This window comes from Marmota flaviventris, chromosome 1 (assembly GCF_047511675.1).
Source record: "Marmota flaviventris isolate mMarFla1 chromosome 1, mMarFla1.hap1, whole genome shotgun sequence".
Classification (NCBI taxonomy): Eukaryota; Metazoa; Chordata; class Mammalia; order Rodentia; family Sciuridae; genus Marmota; species Marmota flaviventris.
In genome coordinates, this window is record NC_092498.1 from 112,313,361 (window position 1) to 112,332,602 (window position 19,242).

Consider the following 19,242-nt stretch of genomic DNA (forward strand, 5'->3'; position numbering starts at 1 on the left):
ACGGCAATCCCTTTGTTCTTAATCCCGAGTTTTATCTCCATTCTCTGCCATTTCTGGGGTTCTGCTACAGTTTGGATTTGGAACATCCTCCAAAGTCTTGTTCCTGAGCTTGGCAGTATTTGGAGGTGGTGGAAACTTCAAGAGGTGGGGCCTAGTGGAAGGTCTTTATGGGATGGCTTTGAAGGGGATTGTGGGATCCCATGCTCTTCTTCCTCTCCTTCACTTCCTGACCCTCTGGGGAATGGTTTTGCTCTGCAATATGCTCCTGCCATGACGCTTGGCCACAGGCCTGAAGCCATGGGATCAACCAATCATAGACAGGAAACTCCACAACCATGAGCCAAAATAAACCCAAACATGAGCCAAAATAAACCTTTTCTGTTTATAACTTGATTATCTCAGATGTTTGTTATAGTGAATGGAAGCTGACAAATACAGGTCCCCAAATTGACTCAATTTTTCCCTATTTCAATATGGAAGTTTCTAAGGAACCAAATAATAGACTGAAATCTGTTCACTTTTCACCAGACATATCATACCACGTTATCCCTTAAGACTTTCTACCATGCCTCAAACATGGGTTGCTAGGATTTAGTAAATGAATTCCCAATTAAATTTGAGTCTCATGCAATGATGCAATATGTGGGACAGACTTGCACTAAAAATGATTTGTTTCTCTGAAATTCAAATTGAACTGGATGTCCTGCCCTTTATCTGATAGTCTGACACACACAGCCAGCCTTTCTTGCTCCCTTCACCTGTGCGAGCCCAGTGCCAGGGTCTGGGCGCTAATTTGATCCTTCCAAAGATCCGAGGGGGGTCGTTCCCATCTCAGCATTCCGTGAGCAGGAAGTCCTGCCTTGAGGGTTAAGCAATCTGCTCAAAGTCACATAAGGAACAAGTGGCAGAGGCAGATAGATGAGGCAAGAGCCAGGCAAACGGTTGTGGCAGGATGGAAATCCAGGGCCTCTAACTGCAAAACCGCCACAAGTGACCACTGTGTTAAAGTCCCTCCCAAGAGACAGTGAAACTCAACATCATGCTTTGGGAGGAGGCTCCTTCCATTCAGAGTATAAAAGTTCTCTGAAATAAACTGATATAGAAAAGCCCCACATGGGACTAATAATGCAGCCTCCCCTCCTCCAGAAAGTGCATTCATGAAAACAACTGATGAAGGATGGGAAAACAGTTGAGTGGGGTAACACATTTAAAAATGGGGGCAGATGTAGCTCAGTGGCAGAGTGTCTCACACGTGGGAGGCACTGGGCTTGATCCTCAGCACTATATAAAAATAAAATAAATGTATTGTGTTTATCAACAACTAAAAAAATTTTTTTTAAAGAGAGAGAGAGAGAGGGAGGAGAGAGAATTTTTTAATATTTATTTTTCAGTTTTTGGCGGACACGACATCTTTGTTTGTATGTGGTGTTGAGGATCCAACCCGGGCCGCACGCATGCCAGGCGAGCGCGCTACCCCTTGAGCCACATCCCCAGCCCTAAAAAAAATTTTTTAAATGAATGACCAACATGTATTGAAGCATCACATGGTAAATATATTAAAAAAAAAAAAATTTAAGAGAGAGAGAGAGAATTTTTTTTAATATTTATTTTTTAGTTTTCAGCAGACACAACATCTTTGTTTGTATGTGGTGCTGAGGATCGAACCCGGGCCGCAAGCATGCCAGGCGAGCGCGCTACCGCTTGAGCCACATCCCCAGCCCAATATACTCAAATTTTATATCACTTTTTTTTTTTTTGGTACCAGGGATTGAACCCTAGGGCATTCAACCACCAAGCCACATCCCAGCCCTATTTTGTATTTTATTTAGAGACAGTTGCTTAGGGTCTCACCGTTGTTGAGGCTGGCTTTGAATTCACCATCCTCCTGCCTCAGCCTCCAGAGCCACTGGAATTACAGGCATGCACCACTGTGCCCGGCTACTCAAATTTTATATATCAATTAAAAAAAATTTAAAAGGTGGGGGAACCCACTTGCAACTGAAAAAAAATAATAAAAACAGATTGAGCCTAGATACATTCATCAACTAAAATGCTGACCTCTTTCCAGGACACTTCCTCCCCACCCCCACCCCACCCCCAGCCACAGCACTAGGGGTTGCACCCAGGGCTTCGTGTATGCTAGGTAAATTCTCTGTCACTGAGCTACACATCCAGCCCTTTTAATTTTGTTTTAAGACAGTGTCTCAGCTGGGCACTGTGGCGCTTACCTGTCATTCCAGCAGCTCAGCAGACTGACACAGGAGGATCCCAAGTTCAAAGCCAGCCTCAGCAGTTTAGTGAGGCCCTAAGCAACTTAGCAGACCCTGTCTCAAATAAATAAATAAATAAATAAATAAATAAATAAATAAATAAATAAATAAAAATAGTGTCTCCTTATCTTGACCAGGTGGGTTCCCACCTGTGATCCTCCTCCCTCTGTTTCCTGAGCAGCTGGGGGTTACAGGCTGTGCTCTTGTTAAGTAGAACTCTGCAGGAAAACCTTGGATTTGGATTGGGCATCTGTCCTGGGCCCCTAAGCCCAAGCCAACACGGAATTTCATCCCAGTAATTGAGCTCTGGTTGGTTGTGGAAGATGGGGTGGTCATGACCTAATGGACCTGGAAGCCACTAACTAGTGAATCTGTCACCGTTGACAGGGTGATGGAGGGGCGGTCGCTGACTCAGCTGTTTCCTATTTCGCACCTGTTTTTCTTTTTTTGTTCTGCTGAGCTGGGGTGGACCCAGGCTCAGACCCACCTTCAGCCCCAGCCCCTCTGTTTTTCGACAAAGGCTGAAGATGACCTGTTGGGAGTTCTCAGAACCCCCTCTGTTCCGGGGACTCCCAGCTCACTGATGGTCTGTCTGCTGCACTCGCTCAGGGGAGCTCTACTAAACTGAATTGGTCCAGGGATCTTCCTGTTTGCACCCCAAAGGAGGCTTGTCCCTGGGGAGCAGTGACCCTCCCTTCCCCTCCCCCCCCCCCCCCCCCGCACTGGCCACCGCACTCTGCCTTCCACCTGCGGTTGGTTTTTCTATGGCCTGGTAAAATCCCACACCTCTCCACCAAGAAGGAGAGGGAGGAGGACAAAACGCAACAGGAGGTGAGGTCAGATGCAGCCAGAGGATCCCGCCCAGAAGGAAAACATTCCTGAGGACGAGGTGACTTGCCTCCTCCTGTTCGCAGAGGCCCCGCTCAGCCCGTGGTGGGGTGCCCGGGCGGCGGGTGAGCCCCGGGTTTTCCCTTATCAACAAAGCACCATTCATTGGCGAGGCTGAAAGAGAGGCCCCGCAGCTGGCGTCTCTCTACCAGTGACATTGACATAAAGGCCAAAGTAAATGTCAGCATCCTGGAAACCGCAGCAGGTGCTTCAAATGCAAGAAGAGCAGAGGCTGGGGAGGGGGGGCGGGGCACAGCCACCAGCGGCCAAGTAGCACCTACTCAGAATTCATTTGAAAGGATCACAGAACCTGTGATTTCTGGCTTCTGGAGGCCATCTATCAGGGATCCTTTTCTCTTTCTTTTCGTTTCTTTTTCTTTCTTCTTCTTCTTCTTCTTCTTTTTTTTTTTAACTTAACCATATCCTGGCCCTTTTTTATGTTTTATTTTGAGACAGGTTCTTGCTAAGTTGCTGAGGCTGGCTTTGAACTTGTGATCCTCCTGCCTCAGCCTCTCCCGCAGCTGGGATTACAGGTGTGTGAGCTGCCATGCCTGGCTTCATGAATCCTTCTGCTAAAATTTTTTTTTTAATTGCTGGGTTGTTTTGGACAATTTCTGACATTTTCTAACCAGGTTCTTGGTCAGTATCATCTCCTTAGCATCTACTACATAGTGTGGTTTGGCACATATTAGGTGAACAATAAAAAAATTTTGGAATGAGAGCTGGGCTTTTTGGAATGTCACACACTTGTCCTAGTTACTTGGAAGGTCGAAGCAGGAATGTTGCTTGAGCCCAGGAGTTTTGAGACCTGAACAGCAAAGCAAGACCCCATCTCAAAAACAAATAAACAAACAAACAAAAACAATTAAAAGTAAAACAAAAAAACAAAACAAAACAAAAAAACAGAATTAACCATCTGTTATTACTGGTTCTAAAAGTGGTATCATAAAACCACTGTATTTTGCAGAACTAAAGGGAAAGGGGAAAAAAATAACTAATCAGATAAGAAGTGAGCTCCCATAAGTGCTATACCAGGTTGGTTTATATGCACAACCCACATCCCTAATCATCACAATTACCTTAAAAGTTATCATGTTATTGATTTTATAAATGAGAACACTTATGGTCACAGAGGTACCCTGCTATCTGCCAGAACACAGAGGTCCAAGCCTCTCATTTGGAGATTGAGGAAGCAGAAGCCCAAGCAGTTAGGGATCCTTTTTTTATGTTTTATTTGTTATTTTTAGACATACATGACAGTAGGGTATATTTTGACATATTATACATACATCGAGTACAACCATTCTTGTGGTTGTACACATCAGGGATCTTGACCCAAGTGACAGAGCTAGCCTAGTTAGTGACCTTCCTAGAATGTCCCCAGTTCCAGAAGGCATAGTGTAATGATTCTAGAAGCAAAATGATCATTTGTGTCCAAGTCACAACACAAAAACTTTCCAGGGGCTGGGGTTGTGGCTCAGTGGTACAGCACTTGCCTAGCATGTGTGACGCTTTGGATTCAATTCTCAGCACTGCATATAAATAAATAAAATAAAAGTCCCTTGACAACTAAAAAAAAAAATTTTTTTTTAAATTTTTGTACCAGAGATTGAACTCAGGGGTAGTGGACCACTGAGACACATCCTCAGCCCTATTTTATATTTTGTTTAGAGACAGGATCTCACTGAGTTGCTGAGCACCTCGCTGTTGCTGAGGCTGGCTTTGAACTCAGGATCCTCCTGCCTCAGCCTCCTGAGCTGAGCCACTGGGATTACAGGTATATGCCACTGTGACTGGCCATGAAAAAAACTTCTCAAAGGTTGAGTGTTGTTTAAAATAATAATAATAATAATAATAATAATAATAATAATAATGATGATGATGCAGCCTCCCAGGAAGGTTTTAGGCAAATGAGCCAAGGACTCTAGGGGGCTTCAAATCGGCAGCTCAGTGGGTGGGCAGGAATCCAGCAGGACTTCCAGAAGCCTGATAAGGCTGGTGCTGGAGCCACAGGGACTGGCCAGTGTATCTGGCTGTGTCACTTGTATCCTTTCTGTGCTTCAGATGTGTAAGTCATTAGGAAGGGACCAGGTGCCTGCCAGATGCTCTGTCTGGAGAGACACATTCAGTCCAGAATAATCCCTGAGTGCTCACAAGTGGCTTGGAGGGGACAAAGGCACCTAAGGTGAATGCCCTGTTTCTTTCTCTGAAGAGGTGACAAACCATCCTGGCTGGTTGGCATTGTCCTAATGTAAGTGCTAAAACTCCCCCACCCCAGGAAACCCCTCAGTTCTGTCACCTGTGTGGGTCTTGATGGGAGAGGAAAACATTTATGCAATAGTGACATGGTCCGTAGGGTAGCTTGCCATTCTAGCTTGAACACAGAGAGCCCAGCGGACTCAGGACAAGGGTGTTGTGCCATCCATACCAGAGTTGATAGCAAAAAGAACCAGCACCAGCCCCGCTCCCGGGGCTGGTGGTGGAGCTCAGGGTAGAGCATTTGCCTAGCATGTGTGAAGCCCTGGATTCAATCCCGGCACCATGAAGAAAAGAAAAGAAAAATCAGCGCATGCCTGTCTTCCCAGTGGCTCAGGAGGCTGAGGCAGGAGGATTGTGAGTTCCAAGCCAGCCTCAGCAACTTAGTGAGGTACTAAGCAACTCAGTGAGACCCTGTCTCTAAATAAGTACAGAAAAAGGGCTGGGGATGTGGCTCAGTGGTTAAAAGCCCCTGAGTTCAATCCCTAGTACTGAAAAAGCAAACAAAGAAAAGAAAAACCAGGAATACTAATTCTTCCCTGCAGCCTAGAGATTGAATCCAGGCCTTGTGCATGCTACCAATTACTTTACCCTTGAGCTACATCCCAGTCCTTTTCAGACTTGTTTTGAAACAGGCTTTCACTGTGCTGCCCAGGCTGACCTTGAAATTGAGATCCTCCTGCCTCAGCTTTCCCAGTTGCTGGGATTATAGGCATGTGGCACTATGCCCAGCTTAATGGTTCATGGTTTTTCTTTCTTTTTGACCAGTGTTGGGGATTGAGCCCAGGGCCTTGTTCACACTACTAAGCAGTCTACCACTGGGCTCCATCCCTAGTCCCTGCCTTCTTTATTTAAAATTTGGTTATTTTGTTCATCATGGATTTTTTTGCATTAATTTAAAAATACTGTATCAAGTATTATTTATCTTGATTACTAAATTTTCTGGTTTGCTCCTTAAATCCTGCACCTGTACATCTCACCTGCCTTACCCTCATCCCGGTCCTATAGGGCAGCCCTAAGTGCTGCCCATAAGTCTTTACGACCAGGAACAATTGCTTGGCATTTGTCTGAACACCCACTGACAGGACTCCACAGCCTTCAGCTTTCTTCCTGGTCTCATAACTTCCTGTACTTTCATAACTGGGTGTTGTAGAAATAGGACCAGGAGGGCTGGAGTGTGGCTCAGTGGTATGTGTGAGGCACTGGGTTCGATTCTCAGCATCACCACATATCAATAAATAAAATAAAGATCCTTTGACAACTAAAAAATATTTTTAAAAAAGAAAAGAAAGAAAGAAATAGGACCAGGAAGCTGGATGTGGTGGCGCACACCTGTCATCCCAGCAGCTTGGGAGGCTGAGGCAGGAGGATCGCGAGTTCCAAGCCAGCCTCAGCAAGAATGAGGTGCTAAGTAGCTCAGTGAGACCTGTCTCTAAATATAATATTAAAAGGGCTGGGGATGTGGCTCAGTGGTCAAGTGCCCCTGAATTCAATGCCCGGTACCCCACCCCCAAGGAAAAAAAAAAAAGAAATAGGACCAGGAGGCAGATGAGGTCTGAGACAGTTGGCAGGGGAAGAGGAAGTATCAGAGACAGCAGGCAGTGGGAGACAGATGTAGATCTAGATGAAGTAAACTTCAAGGAATTGGCTTATGTGATTGTGGAAGCTGCAAGTCTGAAGCCTACAGGACAGACCAGCAGGCTAGGATCATCAGCAGAAGAGACAGAAATTCTTCTTTTGGGAGAATTCTCAGTTTTGCTCTGAATGAAGAAGGCCTTTTTGTTTGTTTGTTTGGTACCAAGGATTGAACTCAGGGGCACTCGACCACTGAGCCACATCCCCAGCCCTATTTTGTATTTTATTTAGAGACAGGGTTTCACTGAGTGGCTTAGGGCCTTGCTTTTGCTGAGGCTGGCTTTGAACTCGTGATCCTCCTGCCTCAGCCTCCCCAGCCACTGGGATGACAGGCATGTGCCACCGAGCCCGGCTGAAGAAGGCCGTTTCATGACTGGAAGAGGCCCATTCAGTTACCTCCTTGACTTAAAGTCGACTGATTGTAGGTATTAACCACATCTACAAATTACCTTCATGGCACACTTGAATTAGAATTTAATTGAATAACTGGGACTTATGCCTGGCCAGGTTGACACACAGAACCACCACAGGAAGGAAACTGGTCCGGGGAAGTTGTGTAGATTGCTCAAGATGATCCTGAAAATGTGCTACGGGCAATCACAAGGTCCACCTTCTCCCATGTGACTTGCAATGCTCAGGTCTCTGGAGAAATTCCTGGGGTCTCAGAAGAGCAGGATCCTAATCTCACGGGTGACTGTTCCTTTCATGCCATTGTCAATTTGTGTGCACCTCCTACTAGATTGTGAAACCTTCAAGACAAAGTCCATGTGAGTATCTTTTATTGTCTTTGGAGCTAACACAGAGCCCTCTATGTGGTGGGCATTCAGAGCATACTTGCAGAATTCGGGAATCATTAATAGTTGTTTTTTGTTTTTGCTATACTGGGGATTGAACATCGGGACACTTTACCACTGAGCTACCCCACAGCCCTTCTTTTTTTTATTTTTTATTTTTTTGTAGTTGTAGTTGGGCACAGTACCTTTATTTCATTTGTTTGTTTTTATGTGGTGCTGAGGATCGAACCCAGGGCCTCACACGTGCTAGGCGAGCTCTCTACCACTGTGCCACCGCCCCCACCCTCTGTAAGTCCTTCTAACTCTAACTTCTTGATACCCCCAGGAGGTGGGTCCTACTATTAACCTTGGTTTCTGATAGGAAAAAAAGAGGCTCTGAAAAGTTAAAGATGAGTCTAGGATCACCGAGTTTGTAAGGGGTGAATCTCAAACTTGAACCTCGCAATGAACTCCACCGTCTGGTACCTAACCACCCACTGCACTGCCCAGGTGAACTGCCCCTGAAGCCTGGACCACAGACACAGTCGACTTGGTTTCCTCCACACTGGAGTCAAGAAGGGCGAGGTGCTCATGATGGCATCACTGGGACCAGAGCTCTGGGTCCCACACCCCCTGTCATGGCTACATTCTCCTGCTCCTCTCTCCTGGGAGCTGGCGAGCCCTGCCAGGGCCTCCCTGTGCTATTTACTCAGTGAGGTGTGGACTCGGCCTGGTTTCTGGGCTGTTGTTTGCAAAGTAAATGTCACCGAGGCCCCACCAATCTACACTCCCAACCAAGGAATGGGAACAAAGACCGAGAGGAACATATTTTTGCTGTTTTCAGATGCCCCGACTTGAGTTTTCAGTTTCTGTCTCTTAAAATGAAATCAGGGGCTGGGGGCGGAGCTCAGTGGTAGAGTGCTCCCTTAGCATGTGCAGGGCCCTGAGTTTGATTCCCAGCAGAGAAAGAAGCAGGAAAAAAAAAAAAAAGGAATAAAGAGCAAATTGGGGGTGTACCTGAGAAGGGTCACATCTCAGGAACAGTGGAACTGGCTTCTTTTCATGCCTGTGTAAACTCCAGGGCACTGAGCAAGGTCTAACCAGGGATCTAGATTTGAACCTCCATTCTACCACTGACTAGTTGTGTGACCTTGACCTTGGCCTTAACCTCTCCAGGCCTCATCTCCCTTCTCTGGGAAACAGAGCCAGTTCCTAACTTACAGAAATAAAAGAGAGCCCGGATGGATGTGAGGGTTCAGACAGTACATGGCTCACATCAAGCTTCATTAGCCACTGATCCTAATATTCAGGTCACGCATCCATGTGGGTGTCTCTTTACAAATAAGGATGCTTTAGAGTAAAGCAGACCGAAACAGGGCTTCGTGTTCTCTGCTACTCTGATTTCCTAGCTTCTTCCTGGAAAGGGACTCCAAGAACTTTTAGAAATAGTTCATAAACAAGGGAGATTTTAATCTGCAAAACCAGATGGACTTTCTCTCTTTCTGAAGCAGCTGGAAGCAAACCTGCTCCCTCGGTAGCTCTGCCTTCCTGACCAATTTCCAACCGCAGTTCCTGTTCTGAACCCGGATCTGCAAATAAGAGCATTCATTGGAAGGAAGGTTCAGGGCCTCTGGGATTTCATCAGCTGCCAGCTCTCCCAGGAGACTCGGTGACACCCGTCAAGCCAGTGACCAAGGCCAGAAGGCAAGCGGTTCAAGGCCTACCGCCAGGCAACTTCCTTTTGAGTTTTGAAGCCAAGCAGTACACATCTAAAGAAATGCCAAGGAGGAAATATGGATTTATTGTTGCCAAGCCAATTGGGCTGCAGAGAGAAGAATAATACTGAAAGGTCCACCTTCTGGTTGTGCAAAGCGAAGAGGAGGACAGGGGCAGGGAGCAAGCTTGGGTTCCATCTCAGTCTCCTACCCCAAGAGGTAACCTCCCCTGGGATTCCAGGGAGAGCAACAGTGCTGCCCAGGCCCAGAGACCCAGTGTTCCCTCCCACTGCTCTAGGGAGACCCTCAAAGCAGAGAAGTGGGGACAACGCAGAATTTAAAGCTAAAAGAAGGGGTGGGAGCCAGGTGTGGTGGCACACGCCTGTCATCCCAGCAGCTCAGGAGGCTGAGGCAGGAGGATCACAAGATCAAGGCCAGCCTCAGGAACAGCAAGACCCTAAGCAGCTCAGTGAGACCCTGTCTCTAAATAAAATGCAAAATAGGGCTGGGGATGGGGCTCCGTGGTCCAGTGCCCCTGAGTTCAATCGCCAGTGTCCCCCCCAAAAAAAGAAGCAAGAAGGGTTAGGATAGACTCTCTTTCCCTGTCATACACCTGCCCCGTCCTCTCCTGTTATTATTCTGGGGCTTCATACTTCTCAAAAAATAAATATGAGGGTAGGAAAGGGAAAGAGACAGTTAAAATCAGAATGCAGAAATTCAGAAGGGTCTTACACTGTCTTGGGCACAGTAGCAGGTGTTAAAGGTTTTATATATAATATATGGTCAGTTTCAGGTCATTTTTGGCACCAGATAAACATTATTTCCTTATTGAGATTTTATCCCAGGTGCCAGGTGGCATCTAGCTTTTTTAGCAGGGAAAAGGGAGACAGGAGGGAAAACAGAGCTAAATCCTGTGTAAGCCCTTATCCATCCTTCAAAGTCCACGCAAACACGTCCTCTTTTATGAAGCCTTCCCCGATGGCCCTGTGATGGCTGGGTCTGGTTATTCTGCACCGGAACTGTCTACGGGACTTGTCTTCTAGCTACTCCTCCCGGAGAGCAGCATAAAGGCAGCACCGTGTGCAGGATGAATGCATGACCTCCAACCAAGGCCTGCTGGCTGGGACGCTGATCAGGATGCTGGAAATACCAGTTTATTTACCCTGAACACCAAGTCAGAAAGCACTGAATGTGCAGCCGTGAGCACAGGTGCAGGGGAGCATTCAGGAGAAACTCAGGTCAATACGTCATCTTCCCCCTCCCTTCAGCTCCTGGGGTGTGTGTGGAACACTGGATCAAAGGTAGGGGAGTGGGGCCAGATGCCCTATGAAAAAGAGAAAAAAGGGAGAGAGATTAGGGAAGAGGTCAATATTTAATTTTATTTATTTATTTATTTATGAGTATGGGGGATTGAACCCAGAGGCTCTCAGCCACTGAGCCACATCCCCAGCCATTATTTATATTTTATTTAGAGACAGGGTCTCCCTGAGTTGCTTAGGGCCTTGCTAAATTTCTGAGGCTGGCCTTGAACTCACGATCCTCCTACCTCAGCCTCCTGAGCCACTGACATCCAATATTTTTGAATTAAATTTAGATGAAGCACTTTCAGCAATCCTGAGCAAATCTGGTTTTTTTTTTTTCTTTCTTTCTTTTTGGTAGTACTGGGGATTGAACCCAGGTCTTCTGTTGAGCTACATCCCAGCTCTTTTTATTTATTTATTTATTTTAAAATTTTGAGACAGGGTCTGGTTAAGTTGCTGAGGCTGGCCTTCAACTTGGGATGTTCCTGCCTCAGCCTCCTGAGTGGCTGGGATCACAGGTGTGCGCCCCTGCACCTGGCCAAATCTGATTTTTAAGGGCCCTGCAGAAAATTTTTAATATGCAAAATGTTTATTCCCATCCAAAGCTGTGAACGGGCCAGCTACTTCTTTACCCCTTTATGTTCTAGAAGGTAAGAAAAAAATTATATTCATAGACCACTGGAGTTGCCAAGGAACGAGGTCACCTGGCGGGTGAATCTGAAGGACCCCGTCCTTCTTGCAGGTGTCTGTGGGTTATCAGAGAATCTTCGCCTGTTTCTTCTGCGCTTGCGCCCTCTGTACAGAGCCCCCAAGGAGCCCTTTCCGAGGTTCTGAGCCAGAGGTTCTGAGCCTGCATGTGTTCCAGACACCGACTCGTGCGGTTCCTGTGAGCTGAGGGGCTGTTTCTGAGCAGGTGGATGTCTCAAACAGGGGTTCCTTCTAGTTTCTGTCACCTCCTCTCCATATCTCAGCATTATTTCCCAAAGTGAAGTCAGATGGGGACAGGCCACCTTTGTCCTGGAGCCCTGAATTATAAACATTAAACTCTTTCCTGTATTCCAGGCAGGCTCCTCGGCTGTTTTCACACACATTTCCACCTTTTCCCATAAAAACAAATAACAATGGGGGAAAAAAAGAGTTCTTGAGAAGGTTAATGCCTCACTAAATTGCTGAGGCTGGCCTTCAACTTGCAATCCTCCTACCTCAGCCTCCAGAGTCACTGGGATTACAGATGTGTACCATGGCGCCTGGCTGAAAATGATCATTGTATAAAACAACAGTCTCATTTTAAAAGAAACTTTATTATTTGTCATGCAGGGGATGGAACCCAGGTTTTTGAGCATGCTAGGCACAGAATCGCATTTTAAAACTGCAGATCACAACCTCCTCCTCTTTCCCAGATGTGACAGCCGCCTGGAGCCACCGACCCACAGTGATGGTGCAATCCAAACCCCTCCCCTGGAATCCTGCAGTTGCAGCCACAGGTCACAGGTCTGTGTGTTCAGCAAATGTTTGTAGTCCTCTGCTGGGAATTTTATTTCAGGCCACAGTAACAGGGCAGCTAATTGGCAGCCTGTCTCAGGGTCTGGTCCACCCGGAGGCCAGGCAGGCATTCTGTTCTCAGGTGGGGGAGGGGGCAACTGGAGAAAACTCATCTGGTGTCCATCACTTTGACTTGTTTGCTGCTTCATGGACCTCACCCTTGCTTGGGACCAATGATCAAAATTCATATTTACTTAGACTTTATTTTATTTCATTTCATTTTATTTTTTTGGTGCCTGGGATTTAACCCAGGGGTGCTTAACCACTGAGTCATATCCCCAGTCCTTTTTATATTTTATTTTGAAACAGGGGGTTGCTGCGTTGCTTAGGGCCTTGCTAAATTGCTGAGGCTGGCTTTGAACCTGTGATCCTCCTTCCTCAGCCTCCCCAGCCCCTGGGATTACAGGCAGGCGCCACTGCTCCCAGTTTCATTTTATTTTTTAAAGAAATGAGATCTCACTCTGTTGCCCAAGCTGGCCCCAAACTCCTGGGCTTACGAGATCCTTCTCCCTCAGCTTCTTGAGTAACTGGGACCACAGGGGCACACCACTGTGCGCCACATCCCCAGCCCAACCTTTATTTTTATTTATCTTTTTTATGCAGTGCTGAGGATTGAACCCAGTGTCTCACGTGTGCTTGGCAAGTGCTCTACCACTGAGCCCCAGCCCCAGCCCTGTGCCCCACTTCTTAGACATACTTTAAGAACTCGGGGGCTGGGGATGTGGCTCAAGAGGTAGCGCGCTCGCCTGGCATGTGTGCGGCCGGGGTTCGATCCTCAGCACCACATACAAACAAAGATGTTGTGTCTGCCGAAAACTGAAAAATAAATATTGAAATTCTCTCTCTCTCTCTCTCTCTCTTAAAAAAAAAAAAAGAACTTGGATACACCATTGTTCCACTTAGACTGAGAACCCTCAAAATTCTTGGCTCCTGAATATCTACATATGCAGATGAGACTAATGATAGTTTAAGAAGAGTTTGAAAAAGTTTGTCGGCATTAGGGTGGAATACCTTTGGCAATAAAGTAATAATAACAGTAACAATGATTATAACAGTTATATCATGTGCTTTCTCTATGTCATGCACTGTGCTAAATACATTATCTTATTAGATACTCAATTTTAGCCAGGTGTGGTGGGGCACACCTGTAATCCCAGCTACCTAGGAGCCTGAGGCAGGAGGATCAAAAGTTCAAACCAGCTTTCGAAACTTAGCAAGGCTCTAAACAACTTAGTAAGACCCTGTCAAAAAAAAAAAAAAAAAAAAAGAAAGAAAAAGAAAAAATGCTGGGGATATTGCCCAGTGGTTATGCTCCCTGGCTTCAACCCTTGGTACCAAAACCAAACAAAAATCAAACCAACAACAACAACAAAAAACCCCTCAATCCTCATTTTACAGCCAAGGAAACAGTCTCAGGAAGATTGAGCAACTCATTCAAGGTTATCCAACTAGTGTGTTTTTAACTACAGCTGAAAACCTACCCGAATCCATCATTTCACATTCAAACATTCCCTGCCCCCATCTTGCAGTGACAGACATATGGTGTACGATTGGAAGATGAACAGACGGATGATGGAAGGTCTCTTCCAGGGTCCTCTGGGATTTAGATTCAATTCTACTTCCTCCTCCAACCCTGAAACTTTTCTCTTCTCATATCCCTTTTATTCACCAAACCAGAGTTTGGTCTATATTTACCCAGCTGACTCTTGAAACCACATAAATTCTGGGTGTTTTCATAAAAAAAAATTATGAAAGAACTAAAAAAATATGGTTTGCAGTCTTTTTCCACATGAATATTAGATGTGCAAAGTCAGTTATAAATAAAGGGAAGAATTCTTCTCTTTTTCTCTTTTCCCTATGCTGAGAATCCCTAGGCCACTCTCAGGAAATCCAGTCTCCCTGAAGACAGGTTGTGCAAAACTCCCAGCATTACCTAAGGCAGTGTCTTTGTGGGCTGAGAAGGTAAATTTCAGTCCTTTTGGCTCTTCAGATAAATACTGTTTACTGAAATTAATCACAGAACATTTTTTCCAAAACAAATGCTCTACCCAGAACCTAAGCAATCAAAACCAGTGCCAGATCCTGGAATAGAAAAAAGATATTAAGCTGGGTACCATGGAGCACTCCCATAATCCCAGCAACTCAGGAGGCTAAGTCTGGAGGATTGAAAGTTGGAGGCCAGCTTCAGCAACTTAGTGAGACCCTAAGCAACTTAGTAAGACCCTGTCTGTAAATAAAATATAAAAAAGAGCTCTGGATGTGGCTCCATGGTTAAGTGCTCCTGGGTTTAATCCCCAGTACAAAAAAGGAAAAAAGACATTAGGGAAAACCTGGAGAAATCCACACAAAGGCTGGTTTAATTAATAGCAATGTGTCAGTGTTGATTTCTTGGTTTTTGACAAATGGACGACAATAATGTAAGCTGATAACATTAGGGGACCCTGGAGCTGAGTGAGGGGTATGTGGGAATTCTCTGTACTCACTTAGCAAACTTTTTTCCCCCACTGAGCCATATCCCCAGCCCTTTTAAAAAATTTTAATTTGGGGGCTGGGGTTGTGTGGCAGAGTACTCGCCTAGAATGTGCGGAGCACTGGGTTTGATCCTCAGCACCACATAAAAATAAATAAATAAAAATAAAGGCATTGTGTCCACCTACAACTAAAAAAAATTTTTTTTAACTTTTAAATTTTGAGACAGGGTCTTGCTAAATTGCTGAGGCTGGCCTTGAACTTTTGATCCACCCACCTTAGTTACCTGAGTCACTAGGATTACGGGTGCGTGCCATCACGCCTGGCTCACTTGGCAACATTAGAAAATACTTTAAAAATATTTAATTTGGGGGCTGGAGTTGTGGCTCAGCGGTAGAGCGCTCGCCTAGCACAGGCGGGACTGGGGTTCGATCCTCAGCACCACATGAAAATAAAGGCATTTTTGTGTTGTGTCCATCTACACCTAAAATATATATATATATATATATATATATATATATATATATATATATATATATATAAATATTTAATTTGACATATAACAATTATGAATTTATAGGGTACAGCATGACATTTCAATGCATGCATCTAGTGTGTAATTATCAGGTTGGGGTGATTAAAATACCTATCACCTCCAACATTTATCCTTTCTTTGTGTTGGGAACACTCAAAATCCTCTGTTGGACATTTTGAAATATTCAATTAGCTGTTGTCATCCACAGTTCTCCTTCTGTGCTACAGAACATTTCAAGTTATCCCTCTCATCCAACCGCACCCTACCCATTAACTGTCCTCTCTCCACCCTAGTTTTGCAACTTCTCTGTTTATTTATTTATTTATTTATTTGAGAGAGAGAGAGAGAGAATTTTAATATTTATTTTTTAGTTTTCGGCAGACACAACATCTTTGTTTGTATGTGGTGCTGAGGATCGAACCCGGGCCGCACGCATGCCAGGTGAGCGCGCTACCGCTTGAGCCACATCTCCAGCCCCTTCTCTGTATATTTAAATGATGTCAAAATCAAAACTTTATTTGAAGTTGGGCACAGTGGCACACACCTGTCATCCCAGCGGCTCGGGAGGCTGAGGCAGGAGGATCCTGAGTTCAAAGCCAGCCTCAGCCACAGCGAGGCCCTAAGCAGCTCAGTGAGACCCTGTCTCTAAATAAAATACAGAATAGGGCTGGGGGTGGGGCTCAGGGGTCAAGGGCCCCAGAGTTCAATCCCTGGTGCCAAAAAAAAAAAAACCCAAAAACAAACACACACTTTTGTTTAAAAAATTTCAATACCAGTGAACTGATTTTTTTTCTCCTAGGAGGGAAGAGATGGGAGCCTGGAGCACTTAAACTTCTTTCAAACAAGATAAAACTTGTTTCATTTGCTGCTTTTAAACTTGGAAATAAAGAATAGTTACCAGCAATAGAGTGTGTGCTTCTTAAAAAGACAAAACCCAGCACAGAGCCATTTGAAGCTCTGGTCCTTGCCAAGTGGAGGAGAGAGACAGAGTGACGTCTTCGCAGTTTTCAGGTGAAACTTTTCTATTTGTCGTCGTGCCATTTAGTCCCTGTTTGATTGACTGTACAAGTGACCTGCTGCATTTTGCAGAAACCAGAGGTGGATTGAATTTCTTAGAACCCTAATATGCACAAGGGAACTGCAGGAAGTGTCGCAACATTTTCCAGAAAGGGGTTAGCAGCCACAAGACTGAGGAGAGTGTCTGTCCATATGAGCAGGAGGATTTCTTGCCCGTACACCAGCCATCTCAATGTTACTAAATGGTTCCTAAAGGTCCTTCTTTAAGAAATGCTAAGTCTGGAGATGTAGTTCAGGGGTAGAGAACTTGTCTAATAGGGATAAGGCCCTGGGTTGCATCCCCAGCACTTCAAAGAAAAATAAAATTAGATACTGCTGGGCATGGTGGCACGGGTCTGTAACTCCAATGACTCAGGAGAATTGCAAGTTTGAGACCAGCCTCAGCTACATAGTGAAATCCTATCTCAATTAAAAAGTTAAAAGGACTGGAGATGTAGCTCAGCAGTAAAGTGCCCCTGGTTCGTCCCCAGTATCAATCAATCAATCAGTCAATAAAAACATACTAATAAAATTAAACACAGTAGCCCCAGCAGCTTGGGAGGCTGAGGCAGGAGGATCAAGAGTTCAAAGCCAGCCTCAGCAAAAGTGAGGTCCTAAGCAGCTCAGTGAGAGCCTGTCTCTAAATAATATGCAAAATAGAGCTGGGGATGTGCCTCAGTTGTTGAGGGCTCCTGAGTTCAATCCCCAATACCAAAATATAAAATAAAATAAAATAATTGGGGCTGGGGATACAGCTCTGTTGGTAGTGCTTGCCTTACATGCACAAGGCCCTGGGTTCAATCCTCAGCACCACAAATATTTAAATAAAATAATTAAACACAGTAGAATCACTAGTCCAAAATGACTTTGTCCATTTACAGAAGGTAATGAGGTCCTAGGCAGCTAATCGGTTTCTGCATTTGTGGTACTTGTACCCTGATCATTTAAACGATGATGACATCAAGGGAACGGGAAGTGAAAGGAGCATGTTCAGCACTTCCCGCAAGATCAAGACCCAAATTTCATTCCAGGAGGGAAACAAAAACACCCACCCAGAATTTGCCCTTCGCTCTCTTCTGGATCATTTAAGAGTTTTTTTTTTCTTTCTTTCTCTGTAAGATGTTGCTCTAAACGTTTTCCTCTCTTTTTCCATTTCAATGGGTACATTTAGATCCAGGAACAGTGTGACATGTCCCTACTAGAATCTGCCTCTTCACGAAAGCCTGGGAATGGATAAAACGCGACTCCAAGCAAAAGCGCGGGACACGTGAGCCTTTAACAGTGAATGTCAAAATCAGGGCCCTGGGCTGGGCACTGAGGCATACGCCTGTCCTCCCAGCTACTGAGAGGTTAAGGAGGAGCGCTGCTCTAACCCAGGAGCCTGGGGAAAGTCTGGGCAATGCAGTGAGAGCTTGTCTCAAGACGACGCGGTGGCACACGCCTGTCATCCCCATTAGCTTGAGAGCATCGGCGCCCTTCACGTACACCACTGGTCTTTTGAGTGGGTCTTCTGAGCCCTGGTTTAGCTGGTAGATGGCTTCTGGGTTTTCAGACACATCAAAGATGACTGCAGTAGCTCCCCGCTGCACTGCTCGCTTGGCCTTGCCCAGGACAGTGAGGCATGGTTTGGGGTCCAATTCTGGCTGTTCCAGCTTCACCACTCCTACCCAGCCATACTCATACAAGTCCTCTTCATCATTGTTATTACACAGGCCCAGTGGGTGCATCTGCACCATCTCGCCCTCCGCGCTGAGCGTGGCCCCGGCTCGCGAGAAGCGCCCGTGAGGCCGGTGGTGTAGGTGGTGTAGTCGCCGCTCGGGCTCCACTCGAACAGCACCGCCTCCACGAACGCCGTCTCCTTGGCCCGCGCCGCGCCGGGCCCCGTGGCCGCCAGCAGCAGCCCGAGCAGCGGCGGCAGTGGCGGCGGTGGCGGCAGGCGGTGGCCGCGGGGGCGGCGGCGGCCCGGGGCCCCTGGGCGCCCGCCTGAGCGCGGCCTCATGGTCCTGCGGCGGGAGGGCGCGGACGGCGGGCGCGGCCGGGCATAGTCGCGGGCCGGCGGAGGACCGAGCTAGGGCGGACGCCTCACAGCCCCATCGCGGCGGCAGCGGCTTTGTGGGTCGCAGGCTCCACTCGGTTTCCCCGGCCGTCGCCCCGCGGCCCTTTCATCTGCTCCACGTGAGGGGTTATCCCCGCCCCGGCAGCGTCGTGACCCGCTCTCCCCTCCCTCCCCGCGCTCGGCCCTTGGCTTTGAATTATATATTTACACCTGACTTTAGATAAAAAGGAAAATTTAAAGGTTAAAAAAAACCCCAAAATTCAAAGAAAGCAGCCCAAACATGGGATTTTCTGGCTTCCATAAGGAGAGAAAACACTGTGTACACAGGGTACTTGTCCCTCCCAGCCTGCCCTGTTGAAGCCAGGGAGACACTGGATTTTCAGTGACTGTCCCCTCCAGTGTTCCCATTGGAAGTGCAGGAAGACACACAGGCCTGAATCCCAAAGCTGCCACCGCCTGCAGAAGCCGCTCAGTGGGGAAACTTGCTCCCCAGTAGTTCCCCTTGTGTCTGGCCAGGCCCCTGAGGGACAGCAGACAGCCCTCAGACAGCTCTGGGAAGGGCACGGCCGGAGGGATTCCTGCCATTGCAGGAGCTCCTAGTGGTCAAACTCTCCACCGCCTGCCCCCACCTGAGCAAGACTAGACACAAATGCTAGCTCACACTCTCACTGCGACAGGGGAGGACAGAGTGTCGAGTGCCAGGCCCAGTGAGCGAGATCTTGGCAAGACTCACAGCTGCACACCTG

General features: G+C 46.5%; 1 protein-coding gene and 1 long non-coding RNA gene across 3 annotated transcripts in view; one reads left to right on the forward strand and one right to left on the reverse strand.

The window, feature by feature from the left end:
- Positions 1–7,401: 7,401 nt before the first annotated feature.
- LOC139706514 (tetratricopeptide repeat protein 28-like) overlaps positions 7,402–19,242 on the reverse strand; it is a 90,813-nt gene continuing 78,972 nt past the window's right edge. The window contains exon 3 of the mRNA XM_071614826.1: positions 7,402–10,861. Within this exon, the coding sequence (XP_071470927.1) occupies positions 10,802–10,861 (60 nt within the window). The 3' untranslated portion in view covers positions 7,402–10,801. The remainder of the gene's footprint in view (positions 10,862–19,242) is intronic.
- LOC139706528 (uncharacterized) lies at positions 9,680–16,244 on the forward strand. 2 transcript variants are annotated; one of them, XR_011708145.1, is made up of 3 exons: positions 9,680–9,756; positions 12,239–12,329; positions 16,184–16,244. It is a non-coding gene; the product is annotated as an uncharacterized lncRNA (long non-coding RNA). The 2 variants fall into 2 exon arrangements; XR_011708146.1 differs by lacking the exon at positions 9,680–9,756 and adding an exon at positions 11,697–11,751.